Source organism: Alosa pseudoharengus, unplaced genomic scaffold (genome assembly GCF_046254945.1).
Source record: "Alosa pseudoharengus isolate Yale_2024_CS ecotype anadromous, Long Island Sound unplaced genomic scaffold, YU_APseudo_1.1 YU_APseudo_1.1_scf_19, whole genome shotgun sequence".
Classification (NCBI taxonomy): Eukaryota; Metazoa; Chordata; class Actinopteri; order Clupeiformes; family Clupeidae; genus Alosa; species Alosa pseudoharengus.
The window spans coordinates 33,181,797-33,204,124 of record NW_027468657.1 but is presented as its reverse complement, the minus strand read 5'-3'; the positions used below and the strand labels follow the sequence as shown (position 1 = coordinate 33,204,124).

The following is a 22,328-nucleotide window of genomic DNA, read 5'->3' as shown; positions in this document are numbered from 1 at the left end:
AACATCTGGTGTTAAGGGAACAATGAAATTAAAGAGCGTGTTTCCTTTTGGCATCTATTTTCACGTGTGAGTGGTCGCTACATGGCAAAAAGGCCCCTGTTAGAGGGTCTTTTTCAGTTTAATGACAAATAGCATAACGTTTTGATTGATGGAGAGGAGCCGGGAATCTTTCTTTCATGTTAAAGCTTGCGTTGGCAGCACCCTCACATCTTTCTCTGATTTGTTTTCACATTGTGTCTCAAATTAGCTATTGTTCCATACAGCAGCTTATGCTGTATTCAAGGAAGGGATTTTGGTAGACGCACAATGATGCAGCAGGCTTGCCATGTTTAAGTATAGGCAAACACATTTCTTTCCACCTGCTGTGCCTCACTGACATTTCTCTGACATCCTCCTCCCTCAAGGAGAACCCAGTGGCTGATCTAAAGAAAAAAGAACAAAAAAAAAACAGAGTACGAATCAGAGCCCGAGCGCCACACATGCATCTGTCTTCTCACTTGCAGTCCTTGCCATCAGCATGCCCACCTTGGAGGCGCCCAGAGAGGGCTTTGCCAACGCCAGCCTGCCCTGGGGCCCGGGCGCCAGGGGCCCGTCGGTGATCAACAGCACGGTGAAGATGGTGCTGATCTCGGCCATCGTGTGCACGTCGCTCTTCGGCAACGTGGTGGTGCTGCTGGTGTTCCAGCGCAAGCCGCAGCTGCTGCACGTGGCCAACCGCTTCGTGCTCAACCTCCTGCTGGCCGACCTGCTTCAGACGGTGCTGGTCATGCCCTTCGCCATCGCGGCGGCCGCCCCGGGGGTCTGGCCGCTGGACGCCCGCCTCTGCCAGGCCCTGGTGGTGCTCATGCACCTGTTCGCCTTCGCGGGCGTCAACACCATCATGGTGGTGTCCGTGGACCGCTACCTGGCCATCATCCACCCGCTCTCCTACCCGACGCGCATGACGCCGCACCTGGGCACCAACCTCATCGCGCTCACCTGGCTGCTGAGCGTGCTGCAGAGCACGCCGCCGCTCTACGGCTGGGGCGCCATCGAGTTCGACCGGCACCACAACGCCTGCACGGTGGTGTGGTCCTCCAGCTACTCCTACTCGGCCCTGGTGTCGGCGCTCTCCTTCTGGCTGCCCGTGCTCATCATGCTGGGCTGCTACTGGATGGTGTTCCGGGCCGCCCGGCGCCAGAACGCCCTGGTGCACCCCATCCAGGCCAACAGCCACCTGCAGCCGCCCGAGTCCACCCAGGCGTCCTGCTCCAGCCCACAGAGATCCCAGCAGCAGCAGCAGCCCCAGACGCCTCACCCCGACGCGCCCTCGTCCGGCTACCCGACCCGCGCGCGCCACAGACGCTTCCACTACCACTGCAAGGCGGCGCGCGTGGTCTTCGTGATCATGGCGTCGTACATCGTGAGCATGGGGCCGTACAGCGTGCTGAGCACGGTGGCCATGTGCTCGCGCCGGCCCGTGCCGCCCTGGCTGGCCTCGCTGGCGCTCATCCTCTTCTTCCTGCAGTGCTGCCTGCACCCCTACATCTACGGCTACATGCACCGCAGCGTGCGCAAGGAGTTCCTGGCGCTGCTCTGCGGCTCGCTCTGCCAGCCCGGCCGGCCGGGGAGGGGCTCGGCCGTCGACAGCTGCTTCACGGTGACGGACGGGCGGCTGGGGCAAGCGGGACCGGCGGGACACCCCAGCCAGGCGGCCCGCGTCTGCCCTCTGCGCACCTGGGAGGAGGGCACGGTGTCCTCCTCGCCAATGGAGAGGAGGTCCAGGGACAGCCGCAAGGAGACCACCTCCATCAGCCTGAGCTCAGAGAAAGAGCTGACCGTCCACAGTAAGTGACCTCAGCAGCACAGGTTGTAAATGGACCACTGCTGCGAGTCTGTAGATTAATATGAGGCCCGGGGTCAGCTGGGATAAACATTCTCTCTGCAGTGTGGACATGAAACCGTCCAGATGATACCAAGGTAAACCCAGGCATACCTCTATTGTGATTCCTGTCCTTAACATTCTGTTGTCCCCTCCACAGTGCCTGACTGCCATGTGATTGTGTTCTGAGGAATTCTGTTGGGTATATGTTTGTGATGTATGCATTCACGTTTTAAGCATAGCTGATGTATAACAAAAAGTGAAACCTTTATCTTAGCGAGAAGCAAGAATTACATTTGAGCAGATGTTAGCCAACTTAGCAAATGAATGTAAAGTGTTGCAGTGTTGTCTTGATGTAGAGCACCAAGGAGAGAAATGGCTGTTCAAATGTTTTGTATTTCTTTTTGTAGACATGTCAGTTCACTGTTTTGGATACGTATGTGTATAGACTTATCACCTCTAGCCATTCAGATTGAGTCTCGGGGGGGCTGAGATGAAGGGAAATGCTGCTCAGAATGGCAAACTTGGAGATTTTTAAGGAGTTTTTTTTAGTTCTGTACATGTTGGATATTGGTAAAGCATTGTTTTGATACTCTGGTAAAGAACAATGTGGAGGTAGCTGAAACTATTGACAGTACTGTTGAAAAACACACATTCCCAAAAGGTCCCATGAGAATCCCCTCTCCCAAAGCAAATCATTTTATGATCTCATTTCATTTCACAAACATATGGCCATATTATGAATTGTAAATCATGAAGGTTAATGTTGCGAGCCATTGGGTTCGTTTCTGGCCAAGGATGTTAGGAGTTGAGTTGGGAGTAGCCTATCCTGCACTGGGTTCAAGTGCCTCCTCCAGTAAAACTTTCTGATGCTGTTTGTGTTAAAACCCTCACCACCTCAACACTGCCAAGTCCATTGCCAGAGAGGTACTCTGTGAAAATTGGCAAAGCTCAGTCCATGTGCCTACCCACTTATCAGATGTTCACAGGGAGAATCTGCCCAGCCTCACCACCAGTCTGTGGGTTTCATGATTGGCCAACTGCTGAGAGACCCTTTCTTATTGTCCTCTTTGTCCTTGCCTTCTCTCCCTTTTAGAAACGCTAGGACAGAGAGGAGCTCATACTGTAGGCTCTGACACAGCTAACCTTCAGTGTCCTCATAAGGTTCTACACGCAGTCTGACCCGTAACAAACTAACTGAACAAATTACATTCACGACACTGTACTCTTCTCCCAGGCTTTGTGACACAACGTTAGAGCTATGATTGGAGTTAGATTAAGTCTGTCGTATGATAATTTTGTGCAAACTGTCTTCATGATTGTGCCAGCTTTCACAGAAAAAAATGCTGCAGGAATCCCCAATGTGCTGTAATCTGTGGCTGAAGTTTCAACATTGTCTAGCTGAAGAATTCACTTCCTAAACCACAGTAATAGCAAGCACTCGCAGAATGCACAGAATTTGATAAACACACCTGCAAAGGTTATATCTGTACATTACTGACAATCAGCAGGTCACAGATACAAAAACACAGGACTGCTTATTTATTGCTGTGTTTTTGTGAAATAATGAAGACAGTTGACTAGTTTTGTGTGATAACTGTATGAGGCTGTGTGCTCACCGTGAGAGTATTTACACTCTGTGTTTAGGAGAGTCTATGGAAGAATAAGTGAGGTTTCAGTCTATGCCCAACCAGTAACTTGAATGTTTGAAAATATTTTTGAACATTACAATTCAATCTCCCCAATGATTTCAAAGGTTAACACCAATTTTGACTTTATTAATAAATATATTATTTGTGTTTCATTGATGATGGTGTGGAACTGTTTTTATGCTGAAATAAGAAACTATTAAATCACACCATGAATGAATGTTTCCTCTTTTATTTATAGAAAAGCAATCTACCATAAAGATGTGCTTCATAACCGATTAAATCTTTTTTTATGTTCATATAAACAACCTTCAGTAAGAGAACCATAAAGCAACAATATGACAGACACAATATCAGTACAGCAAGATAATGGTCAATGATGTTCACTGCTGAACCACACCTAATGGCAAAAAATGGTTCGGATTCTTACTCTCAAATCACCTCCAACGACCGATTTAGAGTAAAAAAAGAAAAGAAAGAGAGATAGAGAAAAACAACACCACATAGAAACCAGTATCTGCTCTACAGGACAGTTTTCAAAGAAAATATGACATTCTTTGTATTCGCACGTTCAAATTCTTTCACATACAGCAGAAAAAGGTGCTAAAATAATAATATTTTTAAAAATCAAATGGACATTAGGGTTTCAAAATATATATAAAAAAAACAAGATCAGATGCATTTTTATACATTATAATGGAGGAAATTAAAAAAGAATCCTTCAGCTCTTGGTACCATGCTGAACAAGGGTCCAAATGCCCTCGTTCTTCTGAACAGCAGCCAAAGACACGTCTTTGGGAGTTCACACAGAAACTCACTTGGGGTCAATCTGCGAGTCAAAATCAATGCCGCTAGTGAACAGAGTGGACAGCAGAAGCCAACGGAGAAGGTGAAGACACTCTTCAGAGCATTAAAACACAAAAAAGGGAAGTTCCCCAGTCCTTGTGCTGTGCTGCTGTTCCCTTAAGCGATCGGATGGTTTCCATCAAAGTTTCAGTCCTGGCTTTGGCAGGTACGTCCATAGAGAGAGCTGTGAGTAACATGCGTTGCCTTGGTCTGGTCGAGTGAGTCTTGGTGGGGAGGGCTGGGTTGGGTGGCTGTGGTGGAGATTCTCGTAGGGTCCCACCATTTAGTCCACTTTCACTACACTGTAGATCTTATTTACAAACCAGAAGCAGGCGAAGAACCCAATGGTGCCTTAGGAGAGAGACGGAACACCAAATTAGCCTCATGTCAAGTCCATGCAACAGTCTATGAGTATGGCAACACCATGTAGTATTAAGCATTTCAATCAGATTACAAGATTACATTTGTCCACTTTTTAAAAGACCCCTCCTAATGAGAGACAAATCCTAAATTAGAAGAGAAGAGAGGCTTGACCAGGCACACACTGAAATACTGGTGCAGTCACATCTAAGAAAATATGTCCAAAATGTACAGATATGGCTTACTGGCCAGTGCCTTACAAAATGGGCCTCAATGCACCAAGGCCACAGAAGGCATGGAGAGAAGCTACTCCACAAGTTTGTCTTGGTGACACAATGAATTACCGTCAACGCCAGATTTGAAACGAAAGGGGAAAAAACCTTCCCAGTGGGAAAACGATGTTCTGATTACTGAACTGAATTCTGTTGGGAGCTTTAAGTGCTTTCTGAGAGCTGACTCATGGGGAAGAACCATTTGACTCCAGAAATTAATTCTTAGGGCAGACCGACAAATCACACTCTGATCAAAGTAGGCATTGAAGTGGATGAGACAGAAACATACAAAAACATTAAAAGAAACGCAATCAGCCAGATTAGAAATTCGAGCCCACAACAATGACAGACCATGGCGCTCTCTGCACTCAACCAGCCAATACGTAGCCTTTCTTTCATAATGCTGTTACTGGTCAGAACATGAGAGAGAGAGAGGGAGAGAGAAAAAGAGAGAGAGAGTTGGGGGGGGGGGGTGCTCATGGAGGAAAGAGAAATAGATAGAGGCCAAGACCAATGGAAGCCGAGCAAGCACAAATCCAAGCATTAACTCTTGTGTGGGTGGTTTAATAACGAGCAGGACTGAAGCCGGCAGTTACCATGTCAACTTCAGCCCTGTCTGCCTCCATAAAGGATAGCTGGAGAGCGTGGGGATTGGGGGGGGGGGGGGGGGGGGTGCACAAGCTGCTTCCATGCCACCCACCACAACATCCCCTCATACCAGCCAGCCAGGGATCCAATAGATGGCAATAAGCAAAACTGGAGCACTTGAAGGGGTACATATGTGGCTGAGGCAGTGCATGCAGCGGTCAGCTTACTCTTGCAACTACCTCACAGCACTCACAAGTCACAGCACTGACATGGAAGTATTCAAGCAGAAACAGGCAGAGAGAGAGGATGGGTTGTTCATGGGGGGTTGTTTACTCAGTTGCTCAATAGAAACCTCCAATCATACGGCCAGGTGTCATAGAAGGTGAGAGTGGCCTGAAATGAGGGCTGGGCCGTGAGCGGGTTGTAACCAGCTGCTTTATGGCTCCTGACAAGCATGAGGACACAGGATGGCAGACGAGGTGCGAGTGTGGGAGGAACGCTGGCGTGGGTCCAGGGAGAGAGGCCTCAGTGTGGACAGGAAACCCTGCGTACTGCTCATCGGAGAGCGCAGCGGTGCCTTGTGAATGGGGAGAAAAAGGCTAGCGCTGTCTGAAGTGCTTAGCAGAGGCTCTTTGAAGCCACCACTTCCTGCCTTCTGAACGCTCCTGACAAAGCTGCAGGTCCACACTGGCCCCTCCCCGTCTCGCCTCATGAATACGACACCGAGAACACAACACACGCACTCAGCCAGGGATTTGATTACAGCTAGAGCGAGTTGAAATGTGACAGTCGCAGTGCAAGTCAAGCTTGTTTTTTTGGTATGGGCCACCTCACCTGCATGGCTGCAACCCTTTCAGCACAGAATACTCTTGTCTAGAATACCTTTTGTCAAAGGCTCACCTCCTCTTAAATGATATTTCACTACATTCCCCCAAGCCCTCTTAAGACCGCCCACATAGTCAATAAGCATGGATGTCACATGGGGTCAAAAAAGTTAACCATTTCCGATGGGATTACCAACTGTATCAGTGTACCTGTTTGTATGCCAATCATATATTCTCTTCCACAAAAGTACTGAGAGAAAGTGGAATAGAACATTATGTCCAATATTCCAATATATGGTTTAATGTTCTGCATTATGTCCAATATTCCAATATGTGGTTTAATGTTCTGCATTTCTCATTAGTAAGTCACTTTGATACTAAAAGTATGATTCTATGTAATGACTGTATGATATATATACTGTCCTGTGTATATCTGTGTGTGACTGTATTTAGAGATAAGCAGGAATATTATGACTTTGCAGTGTTTCACTGTTCTGCATGGCTGCGTCAGTAGCTATCTGCTCTGGATTGCCAGGCTGCCACTAATCAGGGTCTGATTCAGTGTAGTCCACGTGAGATGGGATGACCAATCTCCCGTCAGCCTGGAAGGATACTTAAACCCTAACTATTTCCTTGTCTAGTTAGAGCAGCTGATGGATCTTTAGGTGAAGTCATGCTGTTTCTCCCTTGATGCGAATCATTGTAAATAAACTCTGTTCCTGATTTTTCATACTATTGGTCTCTATTAAATCTATGGTATCAAAATTACCATCAGTACACAAGGTACTGGTGACAGTCAACCAATAAGCCCCTCTGGCTTGGCATACAATCTGGACAAGGTGTGTAGCGTCAACACTTCCTGCAGGAATCTGCCCACGGGAATGAGCGGGAATGAGCGTGACTTGTTCTGTAAACACACCCCGACCTCTGGCTCTCCTCCTACACAGCGCTGTCTCTGGGAGACGGCCCACACTCTGAGCTATGTACAGCCACAGAGATCATCTCAGTGCCGTAATAATGCAATCCCCTGCACTGCGCTTGCTCACTGGCAGCACAATCCAGCGCATACAAACACACAGGGGTGGGACGGGGATGGTGCAATTCACTCACCTGTGAAAAGGAAGAATATAAGGACCATAATCAGAGTGTAACCAAAGTACAATATAGTGCTAGCAGCACCAACGATCTGTAGTTTGGAGAAGAAGTAGTGCACAGCGTAGACAAACAGGTAAGCTGCGGTGAAGCCGCTGGTCAGGAATGAACGCCACCACCAGTGGTAATCCTGTGAAGAAACATGGCAAAATGTGAGCTCACACAAACATCCACTAGGAGTCTTCAGAAATGTATATTCCAGCACTCAATGAGGCTGCCTACACCTAAGTGACAAGGGGCTCAATATCTCTGATTAAACACATGAGAAGTAGTTTTCACTCTGGTACTCTTAGAACTGTAGGTGTTTGCTAATAGCACATTCCACTACGTGGCCTTGGATCAAGATGACTCATTTAAGAGCAGCTATAGTTTCAGAAGCTGAAATAGACACATTGTACAATCTGTTCCTCTAGGCTGTTCACCAGCATCAGAGTTTCATTCTAAACATGGCGGCGTAAGAAGGCAGTCGGCGTCTCTGACCTCAGCACACAGGTGGAAGTAGCACAGCAGGATGGTGGCCTCGGAGCAGGTGATGAGGAGGATGATGAAGACCAGGAACAGGAAGCCAAACATGTAGTACATCTGATGAGACCTGCGGAGAAAAGGGACAATTAGTGCCGGCAAATGGCAAAAAACAACAACAACAACAACAACAAAACAACGGTTGAGCTGCATGTTGTGTTGGACGCTGTACGGCTGTGGCTGCGAAATACAGCGCTGATAAACAAGTTTAAATATTCAGTGTGAAGCTGTGTAAACATTAAGTGAATAAAGTTTATTACTTTATTACTTTATATCTTACTGTTCAGTTCTAATGCAACTAGTAATGGAAAAAAACACTAAAACTGCTAAGGGTCAAAGGCTGGCATTAAAGTTGTTGTTTCAGTAAGGTATAACAGCTGCATAGAAGTCCAAATATACAGTACAAACATAAATTAACCAACAATTTTGAGGCAGAAAGTTGTGTCTACCTAGTTAAGTGCTCTGGACTTCTTGGCCCTAGAAGTTTCATTGCTAGTTTCATGTAGCATAACACTACAATAAGTGTTAAGCAAGGAGGTATGCACATAAGTGTGTGTGTGTGTGTGTGTGTGTGTGTGTGTGTGTGTGTGTGTTTGTGTGTGTGTGTGTGTGTGTGTGTGTCTGCTTAAGACAATAATTATTCCCATTCATAGTTTTTTCAATGAACTTCATGGGTTTGTTCACTGCGCCTACCATATACTGTTGAGGATGAAGAAGAGCTGAATGAAGATGCAGCCAAAAGGCAGGATGCCTCCCATGATGATTCCCGGGAGGGGTTTGGTGAAGAACGACTGCTCTGGGATCTGTCTGGGAATCTGATTTGTTCGTACTGGCTGCTCCATTACCTGGGCAGAGCATAAACATTGAAGTTAAAAATCATTGCAACAGCTATTTCAAAATAGTCATGCATGTAACATCCACTTTAATGCTACATCATCATACATCACATGTAATGTGAGTAAATGTAAAATATAGAAACAGTATAGGCATACTACAAAGGATTACAAAGCCACCTTTTGAAACACATTCAGAAACCAAGGCCTGTTCCAGATATTGCTCCAAGAGTGAGTAATGTGTCATTATAAACATGCTTACAAAAAACTTCCATCGTCATCAACACATTAATTTGCATTCCTACAGCACAGTGTACATAGGTGCCGGTAACTAAAGGCCTTGAGGAAGGTCTGAGAGTGGGTTAAGCTGAGCATGTGTATGTTTTATTAATCTAGCCTTGAGCATGATCAGAGAAGCAGAGTTAATTATTACACCACATCATAAAACTGGCCTGTTTAAAACACTGCAAATCTCAACTGTTGCGCTGTTATAAAGTTGACATGATATTGAAAACCTCAACTGTTGCAGTCTTGTAAAGTTGGCATGATATTGCCGATTCTACCACATTGTCACATAGCCTCCATCAAGGCCAGGTTAGCAAATCATTTGAGTCAGCCTGACATACTACATAAACTAATGATAAACAAAGATAGGATTATCTATATGTTTTGACAGTCTAGATAAGGCTTAGCAGTGAATGCTGTAGTATAAAACTAATTCCAAAATGTGCACAAGCCAACCCAGCCAAATCAGCCATTTAGTATTCATATGGAATGTGTCAGATACTGCATGTATACATCGCATAATGTATGGAATGTGTCAGATACTGCATGTATACATCGCATAATGTATGGAATGTGTCAGATACTGCATGTATACATCACAAAATGTAAGGAATGTGTCAGATACTGCATGTATACATCACATAATGTATGGTTGCACATACAACACAGCACAATATACATTTAAGATATGCAGAGTAAGTGCCTCACAGACTTACAGGTTTTTTGAAGCCAAAGTATGCACCCATGAATGTGAGGGGGACGGAGATGCCGAACCACAGGGCCAAGATGGCCACCAGGGTGCCGAAGGGGACAGCAGCTGAGGAGCCCTCCACCCACAGGATCAGGTTCATCAGGAAGAAATCAGCAAACACGATCCTGGGGAGATCAAAAAGAGTCTTACTACCACAGAGCTACGGAATTCCACAGAACCAAGTGAAACAGAAGAAATGTTGGGAACCTACCCGGGACACAAAAGTGCTGTCAGGAGAACATTGGTTTTCCATTTCTCGCCACCAAAGGCTGTGGGGGGGAAACACAAGTATTGACTGAGTAATGGAGGGAGAATTGGGCTTGACAGGTTTATCTGAAAACAATCCAACTGAGTGCGAGGCCATAGCCAAGTCTCCGGAGCAGGATTACACCCCCTTAAGAGATGTGTGTGCAGTGAGCCTGCCACAGGGACAGAAACCTGAGCCGGGTGACTTGGGAGGCCGGTGTCTGGGCCCAGAGAACTCACTCTTATAGAAGCGAGCGGATACGTAACCCGCCGGCGTTCCCAGCAGCACCCACAACACCACGGCGCACGTCATCAGAGCGCCCCGATTGGCAGGAGACAGGAATCCGAGGCAGGCCAAGACTGAGGAACAAAAAAACAAAAACAGCAGACTGATGAGCTCCATTTACACTAACGACACCGTAGCACAACATATCAAAACCTAGACAGCCTACGACACCGTAGCACAACATAGCTAGGTTACGGGGACGCTGGCGACACACGCCGCTCCGTCTGGCTTCATGTTTTTGTTTGTTTTTATGTAATGTTCGTAATTTTATTTAATGTCATTAAATAATGTCAATTTTTTGTATTGATCTGTCTAGTTAAATGTATTTTCTCTTTATTTACGTTATTTTCAAAAGTTTTCTTGTTGGCTGATGTCGTTAACGTTAGTCTATTGGGAGCTTGCTATGGCTAGCTGGGCCCCTGAAATCCTGACATCCTTTGACATGCACTTGGTCGAGGGGATTTCTCGGGACAGCTGGACCAAGGCTACTCTGCGAAAGATCTGCCGCAGCCGCCGAGCTGTTGTTGACCTGCGAGCTGCTGTGTCAACTGCCTGAAGTCTGGATAGAGCAGAACTCTGCATTCTCATGGAGCAACAAACTGTCACTGTCAACAGTCCACTGAGTTGCTGATCTGTAAGACTGCCCACGATTTCAGACTGCTTCCAGTGATGTGTCTACCGGTGTCTCGGGTACGCTGGCGACTATACCGCTCCGTCCGGCATATTTTGTCTTGTGTGTCATTTGTTATTTTATAAATTTGTTTGTTTATGTTTTGGTGTCGCGGATACGCTGGTGACTACGCCGCTCCGTCCGACATCTTTTGTCTTTTGTGTCAATGTCTTATGTGTGAAGCGCTTTGGGTTGCACTCTGCATGTGAAATGTGCTGTACAAATAAACTGACTAGACTTGACTTTAGCAAAACCTAGACAGCCTAAGACACCGTAGCGCAACATAGCAAATCCGAGACATAGAATGTAGTGGCTTGCTGGAGTTAAGTCTGTAATGTCTGTGTTACTCTGATTAGTAAGTACTCACAAAGGGTAATGAAGGTCATGATGAAAATCTGAGCGCCTTGACCGAGGAACACGGAGAGCAGCATGCCCTTCCTGGGAGGCCTGAACACGTCCCCGTGCACCTGCTTCCACCCCGACTCCTCCTGAGCGTCCTCCTGTCCATCAAACACAGCAGTCAACCAATCAGCACCAACCCAAGCCTTTTTATTCATCACATTAAAAAACACAGGATGCATTAAGTAATGTAAGAGGGAATTTAAAGCTGCAGGTGCAGGTGCATGCATTTGAGATGAGACAACATGGTGTAGTTAGAGTATACTGTGTATATTTGATCTGACAATGGAAGCATTAAAGAGTTTAGGGGGAGTTCCCCCCCTGCATCACATTCTGATGGATTAGATGTAATGTCTGCATCAGACACCATGTTTCTCCTCTCAGTTTAACAGCACAGCAGGGAAAATGTCCATGGACACCCCCAAAGCCCAACTCCAGCGCAAAACCAATATCTGAGCGCATGCTTACATAAGACATAGAGGTATTTCTTGCCGGTGAAATCTTTACCATGTCCTGTGAATATTACAACATATAGCAGTGGAATTAGGCCTATGTTATGTTTACACCATCCAGAATAAAGGGAAACTGCAGGGAATGTTCTGTGCTCTGCCCAAAGGAGAAATCCAGCGTTTTTCACATACAGTATATCTCCGTTTCTCGAGATCACCGAGTACTATCAGTACAAGAAAAAAACGAAAATCCGTTTTATCTAGCTCAAGTTGCAAGTAGCCAGGCAGCTACAGCTCTACACTGTGGGGACATGTCTGTGAGCCCCCATGTCTGTAAGCCCCCATGTCTGTGTGCCCCCATTTTCATACCGACTCAGTGACCTTGAGAAATAGAGAGATAGAGAGATCTATGTGAAAAATCGCCGGATTTCTCCTTCAAAGGTTATTGCTTGGCTATCTGCACATACAGCAACTACTTCAAAAAAGCTTTAAACACATGCACGCATTTTCTAAAACAGCAGCCAGTATACAAAGAGACTGCAGGGAAATGTTCTGCTTGGGCCAACTAAAGATGATTTCTACACATTAATAAGCATGCATTTCTTTTAGCAACCCACAGTAAGCAAAGCCAAGGCTACGCCCATGTGCTGTGTGGAATACGACTGGGGTTTGTGGAGAACTCACCTGATCCACCTGGTTGTACCTGGCAATGTCTTTGTGAAGCGTCCGCAGCATGATCATTGCCACCATGCCTGACAGGAACAGCACGATAACCAGGGAGTTCATGATGCTGCAGAAAACACAGAACAGCCAATCATTCACTCTGACTAAGGGAGCAGACTCTGCACAACACTAACAATACAAAAAACAAATACTAATTAAACCAGATCACTGGCCATTACCTGAACCACTGGATGTTGGTATGTGGCATAGACACCAGAATATAGTCCCATCTGGAGGCCCACTTAATGGCATTATTTTGCTAAAATGGAAGGGGTTTATCAGATTAAAAAGTCTGTACTACAAACACAGCAAATCAAGAACATGGAAGTCCATGTAAACCACAAATATAATTGACTTATTTTGATAAAGTGATTCAATCACTAACCTCAAATTTGATGGAATATGTGTATGTTAAATCAAGGTTGCTGGTGAAATCGCCTGGGACTTCCATGGGTGGACCATCACAAGTAGGCTTGTCTTTATCATTTTTATAACTGTCATAAAACAAACAAAACAATCAAACAAAAGATGAACAGAACGGTTACATTTCTCAAGACAAATGGGGAAGTCCATATGACTGTCAAAAAGAGTACAACCGACAGAAGAGCAAGCTATTAACTTCTCTACCTCTTGGGTTCCAGCGTAGCAGCTACCAATCTGGCACCTGTCCAGCCTTCATTTTCTCCACTGTGGTAGGTAATGGTAATGTCAACATGGTTGAAGACATAGAACGTGTTCTTCTTGTTGAACTCGGCCTAAGGAACAACGCATAACATACAATAGCCTCAGACCTGGTATTGCTCCAGCTTATAATGACCTTAAAACTGCCAACAAGTTGGTTTGATAATACAATTAAGTTAGCCTGGAGGCCAGCCCAAATTTAACATTGCCCACAACATTTGAGGTCTGTATAGAATTGAGTATGGTTACGTCAGGCTACAATTAAGTCATTATAAAGCACAGAAGAAACTCACATTGATGACGCAGGCATCCTTGGCTCGTCCATCTGGAGTGACTAGACAGCCAATGGGGAAGCCAGGATTGCAGTACTTCTGACTGTCCTCCACATCATAACACCAGGTCACTGGCATGTTGTCAACAATCCTTCAGTTAACAAAAACACTGTTAATACATCTCCAAAACACTTTCCTATCACTTTTTAATCACAAAGGTCATGAGTAATCGACATCTGTGCCAAGCAACCACAACAAAGGTTTATCTTCATGTTGCAAATTGCTAAAAAACAGCTACAAAACTACCTGAATTGTATAAATAATACAGACATACAACCAGGTGGCAGACCTGGGCATGGGGTCTGATTCAAACTCACCAATGGTGCTGGTAATTGAGTTGCATTCCACTTTTGATGAAATCAAGTTTTTTCTTGTCGTCTTTATTGTTGACGGCATATGATTTTGTACACACCTTGACACAGGACTCATCTTTCTTAAATGACAACTGAAATGAAATAAATCACGTTAGTCATGTTTCTTCAAATGAAACTTACATCATCAACCAATTCAAACGGACTAAAAATAACAAACATGGACTTCATACAAATGATTAAAAAGTAGGCAATGGCTGCATGGGTCTAACAACAGCACATTTGAACTATTGCATTAATTTATCCTTGTATGCGCAATGGATAACGCGTCTGACTACGAATCAGAAGATTCTAGGTTCGACTCCTGGCTGGCTCGGCGGCTACATTCCGGGGCGGTGGTAGTGTAGTAATTTAGGAGCTGGGCTAGCGTGCAGTAGCCTGAAAATTGTCGGTTCAAATCCCGGCTTCCACCGTTGTGCCCTTGAGCAAGGCACTTAACCCCAAGTTGCTCCGGGGACAATGTGATCCCTTGTAATATAGCTGACATATGTAAGTCACTTTGGTCAAGAAGTGTCTGCTAAATGTAATGTAATGTAATGTAAATGTAATATTTGACATATATGCTGAAATATGACTGTGCTGCCTCATACTGCCTAACACTCTTGATAACACTGTCAAGTTGTATGTGATCTTCCAAAGAGGTCTTTCCAAAAACGACAAGAAGTGGGAGAATTTATTTCTGATAGATCATTGTAATAATAATTATATGGAAAGTAGTGTAGGTCTTAAACAAACCATGGATCAATAATAAGACGGAAAATAAACACAAGCGGACCATTGTGTAGATACTCCATTAAATAGTTACAACATAGAGAAAGGAGAGTTGTCAATTCCCTATGATCCCGACAGTCACCTCTCACCTTGTAAGGAGAGGTCTCAATTCTTTCTCCAAATAAGACCTGGCCAAGGTTCTCAGATGGTCTTTTCTCCTTCTCATCTGTGCAGAAATCAAACCTGGTGGGAATTAACATGTTTCTGATGTGATGCAGGTCGAAGTTTACAGAAAATTAGTTATCCAAGGAGCTTACTACATCATGCCAACTTACACATCATATTCATAGGGCAACACTGACTCCACCGAATCCAAACGGTTCACGAAGAGCTGAATTATTGTCTGAGGAGAAAAACAAGGAGGCAAATATAATGACCATCAGGGTTGTAGCTAGGGGTGAACGATTTTGGAAAAAAATCTAATTGCGATTTTTCTCACCAATATTGCAATTGCAATGCGATATGCGATTATTTTTAAGCTCTTTATCTTCTGTCTTATTCAACAAAGACATGCAATATATCATTCTATAGTATGACCAACACAAAATTAGATAAGTTAAACATAAACTGTTCTTTCCTGGAGCCCAGGCCTATGTTATGATTGCATTAGGTCATTGAATAAGATTGATGAATGAAATATTTTTTATTTAACTATTTTAATCACATTAGTAGACCTATATTTGTTGAACTTCCAGCCTTGTAAACATTTAATGATTCTTATACGTTTCTATTTTGTTTCTATTTCATGTAGATATGATCTTCTTTCGTTAGTTAACAGTTAGGTCTAGTGCTGTCGCGATTAGTCGACTTAGTCGACCTAATCGACCATGAAAATTAGTCGACGGCAATTTTTTTAGTCGAAGAGTCGTTTTACTATTGACCGCCTATTTATTTTTGGTCTCACGGCTGTAATGTTATATTAACTCTATGTTATTAACTCTTGAAAAGTACAATGACTGTCTTTGGATGTTAAACAGGCTACTAAGACTTTGGCATGTTTTAAACCCCACTATGCACGCAAGTGTTAATGCCAGCAGCAAAGCTGTGTGCCTGCCTGCTTTCAGCGGAACTAATTATTAGGCAGAGCTAAGTGGGGGGAGCTAAGCGACTAGGTTACGCTAGTCCAGACTCTGACTAATATAGTAGCCTATTGTGGAAATTGAAATAAGTGAAGTGAAGTGTCTCACGTTGACAACGCAACGGCGTGTCATTACTGTAATTCATTCATACAAAAAAAACGTTAAACCGAACATGCCGCCGCCCGTGATATCAACAATCAAGGTGCGCGTCATTTCCCATGGTCAATAAGTCACGGTGCATATTTTTTTTAGCGTTCAAGCCAACTGATAAAGTGAAGTAACCTATGTGGTAAGACGCGCAAAGTGCCTGTAGCCTACTTGTTTTGAACATGCTGATGTTAGGCTCATTTGCAAAGTCCTCAACTCCTGTCGCCTTTCAAAGTCCAGCGTTTCTCAAACTATGGGCCGCGCGGACCAGCACCGGCCGTAACGTGGACATTGCTGCGGAGTGAAATTATTCCCGGGGCTTCGTCTGATAATTTGCTGCGCAATTGATCAAGGAACCGCGGACCGACAGAAAAAGAAAAACTTTTCTGCAATCAGTAGGAATTACTTGCTAATTTGGTGTCATCAAACATAGAAGCATACAATTAAATGGTGGTATGAGCGTTCATTCAATGCACGAGAGAAACTGAAACCACTTGATAACGTTGGTAGCAAATCTCCAATTCAACCTATTGGAAAGCTATTTAATTATGAAACTACATTTAATAGAACAATGTGGATTTATGCAACTTCCATAAAAACAGAGCACAGACTATAATACACTATCTAGAGTATTGTATAGTCAAATTTGAATAACGTGGCCAAAAGCTTGTGGCATAATTAAATATGTAAATATTCTTTCCATTTGCCTACCATTATATGATGCTTGCATGAGGGAGACATCCCAAAACGATGACACCCATATAATTGCTGTTGTTTTGAGAAGTATTTATCATGCAACCATGCAAAAGCAATGGAACTATTCTAATTATATTTTACATTAGTAAAGCAGTCCTCTGATGTGCATGTTTTCAAACTTTTTGTGAACAATGTTAGCACTTTAAACACTGGCTGCTTTGAAGTGCATGTATAACAATATAGCATAACAATAATAATTGTGATGTGATATAATGATAATTTGATGGGGGGTGGGATCATGTAGGTGGGCCCTATGACCCCAAAGTATGCCATGACCAGGCCTCAGGTCAAAGAAGTTGTCTATGTCGATGGCAACACTGGCATACAAATAAAGTCTATCAAAGGTCTGACATTACTGTAGATCTGAAGCTAGCATTTTAAATGGGTGTTTTTTTTTAATACATAATGTTTTTGAACAGTTTACTTACAGTAATACAGCTTCTAACAAAAGTAGGGTGATATATATTTTACGTTTTCCCTTTAGTTGAGTTCAAAATAAAACGTACACAACAAAATAACAAACACTTGATTTAAAAAAAAAAATAGTCGTTTAGATTAGTCGACTAATCGAAAAATTAGTCGAAAGATTAGTCGTTAGAAAATTAGTCGTTAGTGGCAGCACTAGTTAGGTCATCAACACCGCAGCGCAATACGCATGCATGCAAATTAACTAGTTTGTTTATACCACAACAAAGCCAATCGCGGAGACAAAACTCTTTAAACAGGCAAAGTTAGCAGCAGTTAGCAGCATGTATGTAGCCTAGAGCCTTAGCAGGTAAGCTAATGTTGGAACAGTAGTGGTTGTGTCAACTACTTGCGGATAACATTATGCATCAATTGAGATGAAATGTTTGCGCAGCCAACCCCCTTGGATATCGCAAATGCCCCCACTGTCACTGTACTCCAGTAAACAAAGTCCCCAGTGCACAGGTGAATGGCTGCTGTGCAGCCTAAACACTCGTGGAGTTTTAATCAGCTGGACAAGTGAACGAAGTTACCAGCCAGAGTAGCAGCACAGGGGAATTATGAACTAGAACCAGGGACATGGCAGGTTCGAGCAAAAGGTAATGAAGAGGTTTAGATTTAACCAAAGTAGTTCTACTGTGCAGACCTTTCTTGACACTGTTAGCTGGTCCTCTTGTTTACGTTTTTTGCTTCTTCAGTGGTCGGTGTGAAGAATCGTGGCGCGTCGGCAAGCGCAAGTATAAATGCGTTTTCGTAACGTCACATATTACGAAGCGTAATCGCAGCCTTTGCGGTTTGAAAATCGCGTTTCATCATATCGCGATATTATCGCAAATGCAATAAATCGTTCAGCCCTAGTCGTAGCCTACCACAACTTTTTTTTATCATTTCTGTACAATTGTAGCCTACATAGACAATTACATAATTTGTCTAATGCCATCCTTACACCGAGACTTGCAGGGTTTCCCGCAGCACTTTGCAGTCAAGGCGGCCGCCTTGGCAAAACAAGCCTGCCGCCTTAACTACGTCGTCAAAAAAAACCGTGACCAACGCCAATCTCCCTTCTCCGCAGAACGCATTAAAAAATAAGAAGAAACGTGGCATGAATCGAAAAATAATCAGATTTTATAATCTTTACGTATGTGATATGCCTCCGAATCAGAGCTAGTGAGCGGAGCTGAGCGGTGCAAATATCTCGCTCCTTGTTCTCAAGAATCAGTCAAATCGCGAACAGCCACACCTCCGTTTAATTGTCAGGTGTGATGAAATGCGTTCATATTCCACTTTTTATGTCATAAACGTTGCAGGCCTATGGAAAGGTTTAGTGGTAGGATTGTCCAATGATCAAGTTGTTGCTTCAATTTGTGTTTTAATTTATGCGACGCACCGATGCTGGGCTCATCCGTTTGGCGCAAGTTTAAAATATTTATCCGACTGCGTGATTTGTCATTTTCGTTCTTTTGGCAATTAATCCCGACTGATCCCTTTAGTTAACGTTGCCAAGCTTGTTTGTTGTTGCACTATCAGTGTTGCAGTCTTTTAAAATAAATGTTCTGAGTGAAATATATTGCTGTTGCTCTTAGTTCTTTGGGACCGGGGAGCTAAATTGACCTGACGCAAATTTGACCGGAGAAGCGGCCGAGGAAACAGCCACCTGCTCTCAGCCCAGTGGTGACTTGCGCGTCTAATCTAACTTCATTCACTCTCGGTGTATAGATCAGGACAGACTTGCGGAACAGGCTGCAGGTCAACAGTCTGACAGCCTGCATGAAGATAAGCATTAAAGGAATTATCCGGAGTAAAATGCACTTTAGATCAATTTACGGATGATTGGGAGTACCAGGTCTGGAAATTCACAATTTCGTCGCTGTTTAAAAAAATAAAAAAAAACATAGTCCAGTCCATACAACTTCATTTAAATTTCAAAAGAAATGCTGGACTATGTTTTTTTTTTTTTTAAACGGCGACGAAATTGTGAATTTCCAGAGCACACTTGGCAATCGACTCCTACGGACTTTCCCCTAAAGATGGCAGCAAAGATGGCAACATTTCCGGAAAGGTACTGGCTTGATGAAATTCATTCTGGACTCTCTATCCGACCACATAAAGACCTCGGGATACTTCGGTTTGGCTTTAGGGACCCTCTACTCACTACCACGTAAGTGCAATGTTGTTTGGAACTGTAGAAGAGGTATAAAAATAGCGTTTTGTAGCGGCGAAATAATATGCCCTTCTCACTTCCACGCTAACGAGCTTTGACTAAAAACGGTAACATCAAACTTTCTCAAAACACATCCGAATGACATGATTTGGATGTCAACTCAACGTATGTACTCCCAATCATCCGTAAATTGATCTAAAGTGCATTTTACTCGGGATAATTCCTTTAATGGTCCAATAGTAAAACAGTGCAATTACCAAAGGGCCCTTGAAATTATCTTTTTAAAGCCAAGGATGATGGCTTGTAACAATGCTAGTTGTCAGCTCTGCCATAAGTAGTGACTGATCACATTTGCACATTTTGTTGTTTTGCACTTTCTTTTGCACTTGTTCTATAGTTTGTAATAGTCTTAGTTAAAATTGCACAAATTACACAAATATTTTGAAATATTTGTATACTGTTGTATAGTTTGTTTGGTGTTGTTACTTTGTTAATAAATAATTGTTAAATATACAGAGTCTGTAGTGTATTGCACAAACAAGACGCCAACACACCCCCCCCCCCCACACCGACAGCAACTGATACAAGAACCCCCCCCCCCCCCCCCCCGGATGGCAACCGATACCAGACCCCCCCCCCCCCCCCCCCCCCCCCTACCTACCACCATGACTAACACATTTCCTGCGGGAAACCCTGATTTGGAAAATATTTTTGAAAGACTACAGTCTCAGACCCTTTCAATTTCACATCTAAAGACAAGTCAGAGTGTTTAAGTCACAGGCGATTTTGCAACGACTAGGGATCTTGCAGGGTCACTATTTACAAGACTGCAACTATAGATATTTCCACGATATAGCCTACTCATATCAAAGTCATATTTGTGTCTGTCACGTGGAATAGCCGACTAATAATTTATAAGACACGAAATAACAAATAATCAAATCTACAACTGTCGTCTACTTTGCCCCTTCCTGTTTGGTGTTGAAGAGAGGTCACTATTATTTTTTATATTATCCACGACTAGAAGACTTACGATGATATTGTCGTAACGCCAAGACTAGAAAAAGACTGACTTGGACTGACTTAAAACCGCCGAGATTGGCAGCTTAATTTACACACACAAAAAACGATCTGATTGAGTTTCTCAAAGTGTGGTCCGGGGACCACTGGTGGTCCGCAAGCTATCTCAAGTGGTCCGCGAGCAGAAGTGGTAAAAAATACCATGAGTTGTTTGTAATATTGAACCAACTTGTATGTAAATCCAAACAGTTCTGCAACTCTGCCGATTTAAATCATATGAATCTCTGACACAATAAGCAAGGTGCAAAGACAATAAACAAGGTGGTTCAGTGAGTAGGCCTATTGTGTAATATACTGTTGAAGTAGATCAACTGTTTTTTTTTTTTGGTGTTTTTTTAGCTAGGTGGTCCGTGAAGTTTGAGAAACATTGGGCGGAGCGCGACGCGACTCCAGTAAAACTCCCATGATTTCATTTAGACTTTGAAAAATTAGTTGCCGGCTTTGAAATCGCTCTAAAATCGTATGGTGAAAGACATAAGTTAGACACAAGATACATTATAGATCAGTGGTTACATCCACCAAAACTTTTGATGCTGTTCGAGCAGGTAATGTAACGTTAGTAGCATTAGAAATACTAGAGATGAGAAAACGGATAGTCATCTCACGTGAATTTTGCGTACACTATTTTGCCTCAACGTTAATGCCATTTTGCATACGTTTTGCACACGTTACCTGGCATTGCATTAAAATGTGCGGGGAAATTTTGATATTAAGCTAAAGTTACCTAAGTGCTAAGTAACGTTAACATTTACGTTAATGGGATCTTCTTATGAGGCTATTGTCAGTTAGAAGCTAGCTGGTATACATTGGACCAGGTTTTGGCATTTAATCGCACTTCCCAGCACAGCTCTATTCATCCGTGATTGATTCATGTGGTATTTGGCGTAGTTGCTGATACCTGCCCTACGGCCTAACCTCATTCATGACTCAAGCATCACTGGCTGTCCAGTGTCCACCTGAAATAGTCACTACAAAACCGTCAGGTAGCTTCTAGGCTATGTTAGCTATTATCAGATGACGTTAGCTATCCTAGCTAGCTTGCTAGCAAGAGGTACATTTCACTTCAACACTGGATTTCCTGGACATGTGCTCAACATACTAACCAACTTTGATCACATTTTCTAATGCACACGATTTCTAAGTATGAAATAAGACAATATCCGTAAATTCTTACCTGACATTCATCTGTGCTCTTTTCGCAGAAACTAACTGGAGCCAAACCCGGAAGGTAGAATCCTGAACAGGAACAGATCGCAATTAAACTGACCGCAAGTCCAAAAACTGTGTTCCTTTGCTTCTTCATTGTAAAGTTGATGTCTTGATGTAAAAATATATTAATTGTGCGTTGTCTACTGTAAAAAAGAATGTTGTTAATAGGGAGAGGGGGAAGGGGGCTAGCTCGCTAGCCCTGCTTTATAAATACAGCTTGGTTAGCTACGGACCTCCCGACGACTGCAAGTCGCTTAGCTAGCAAGTGACGTTGAAGCAAAGGCGGTGACACAGGCGGAATTTGTTTGACCTGCCTGAATAACCGGTTTCATTCCGGATTGATTTTTCAGGGGTCAACAAGAAGCCGACAAACAGGATTTCCTACAACTTTTTAAGTAACGCGAGTAATAATGAGGCAGTCAAAACCTTAAGGGGATTTTTTTTTATGAAAACCCAATCAAGCTCAGCCAGATATATTTTGAAGGTTTCTTGGTGTTTTATGCCCCCAACGTTGTCTTCAAGGCAGCGCTGCCTGGTTAGGCATAGGTTAGGGCTAGGTT

General features: G+C 43.6%; 2 protein-coding genes across 3 annotated transcripts; one reads left to right on the top strand and one right to left on the bottom strand.

The window, feature by feature from the left end:
* Positions 1 to 517: 517 nt before the first annotated feature.
* On the top strand, positions 518 to 2,050 carry gpr101 (G protein-coupled receptor 101). Its single transcript, XM_076292796.1, has 2 exons — positions 518 to 1,826; positions 2,022 to 2,050. The coding sequence occupies exons 1-2, from the start codon at positions 518 to 520 to the stop codon at positions 2,048 to 2,050; spliced, it is 1,338 nt and encodes a 445-aa protein (XP_076148911.1).
* Positions 2,051 to 3,726: 1,676 nt separating this feature from the next.
* On the bottom strand, positions 3,727 to 22,028 carry tm9sf5 (transmembrane 9 superfamily protein member 5). Of its 2 annotated transcripts, XM_076292493.1 has the most exons (18): positions 21,734 to 22,028; positions 15,147 to 15,214; positions 14,961 to 15,054; positions 14,047 to 14,174; positions 13,691 to 13,820; positions 13,344 to 13,471; positions 13,102 to 13,210; positions 12,896 to 12,975; positions 12,678 to 12,783; positions 12,013 to 12,057; positions 11,513 to 11,645; positions 10,430 to 10,549; positions 10,155 to 10,212; positions 9,909 to 10,068; positions 8,768 to 8,919; positions 8,033 to 8,144; positions 7,511 to 7,682; positions 3,727 to 4,707 (listed from the first exon to the last, which is right to left on the bottom strand). In XM_076292493.1, the coding sequence occupies exons 1-18, from the start codon at positions 21,860 to 21,862 to the stop codon at positions 4,640 to 4,642; spliced, it is 1,992 nt and encodes a 663-aa protein (XP_076148608.1). In that variant the 5' UTR covers positions 21,863 to 22,028; the 3' UTR covers positions 3,727 to 4,639. The 2 variants fall into 2 exon arrangements, with proteins under 2 accessions (XP_076148608.1, XP_076148609.1); XM_076292494.1 differs by lacking the exon at positions 12,013 to 12,057.
* Positions 22,029 to 22,328: the final 300 nt, after the last annotated feature.

Bases quoted from the DNA above. Each gene is read 5' to 3' on its own strand.
- gpr101 (XM_076292796.1), top strand. From the start codon at position 518: ATGCCCACCTTGGAGGCGCCCAGAGAGGGCTTTGCCAACGCCAGCCTG. The intron at 1,827-2,021 runs GTAAGTGACCTC...TCCCCTCCACAG, and splicing joins GAAAGAGCTGACCGTCCACA to TGCCTGACTGCCATGTGATT.
- tm9sf5 (XM_076292493.1), bottom strand. From the start codon at position 21,862: ATGAAGAAGCAAAGGAACACAGTTTTTGGACTTGCGGTCAGTTTAATT. The intron at 12,976-13,101 runs GTTAGTGATTGA...CTTCCATTTTAG, and splicing joins CATATTCCATCAAATTTGAG to CAAAATAATGCCATTAAGTG. The intron at 11,646-12,012 runs GTAAGCATGCGC...TTTGATGGACAG, and splicing joins GAAATACCTCTATGTCTTAT to GAGGACGCTCAGGAGGAGTC.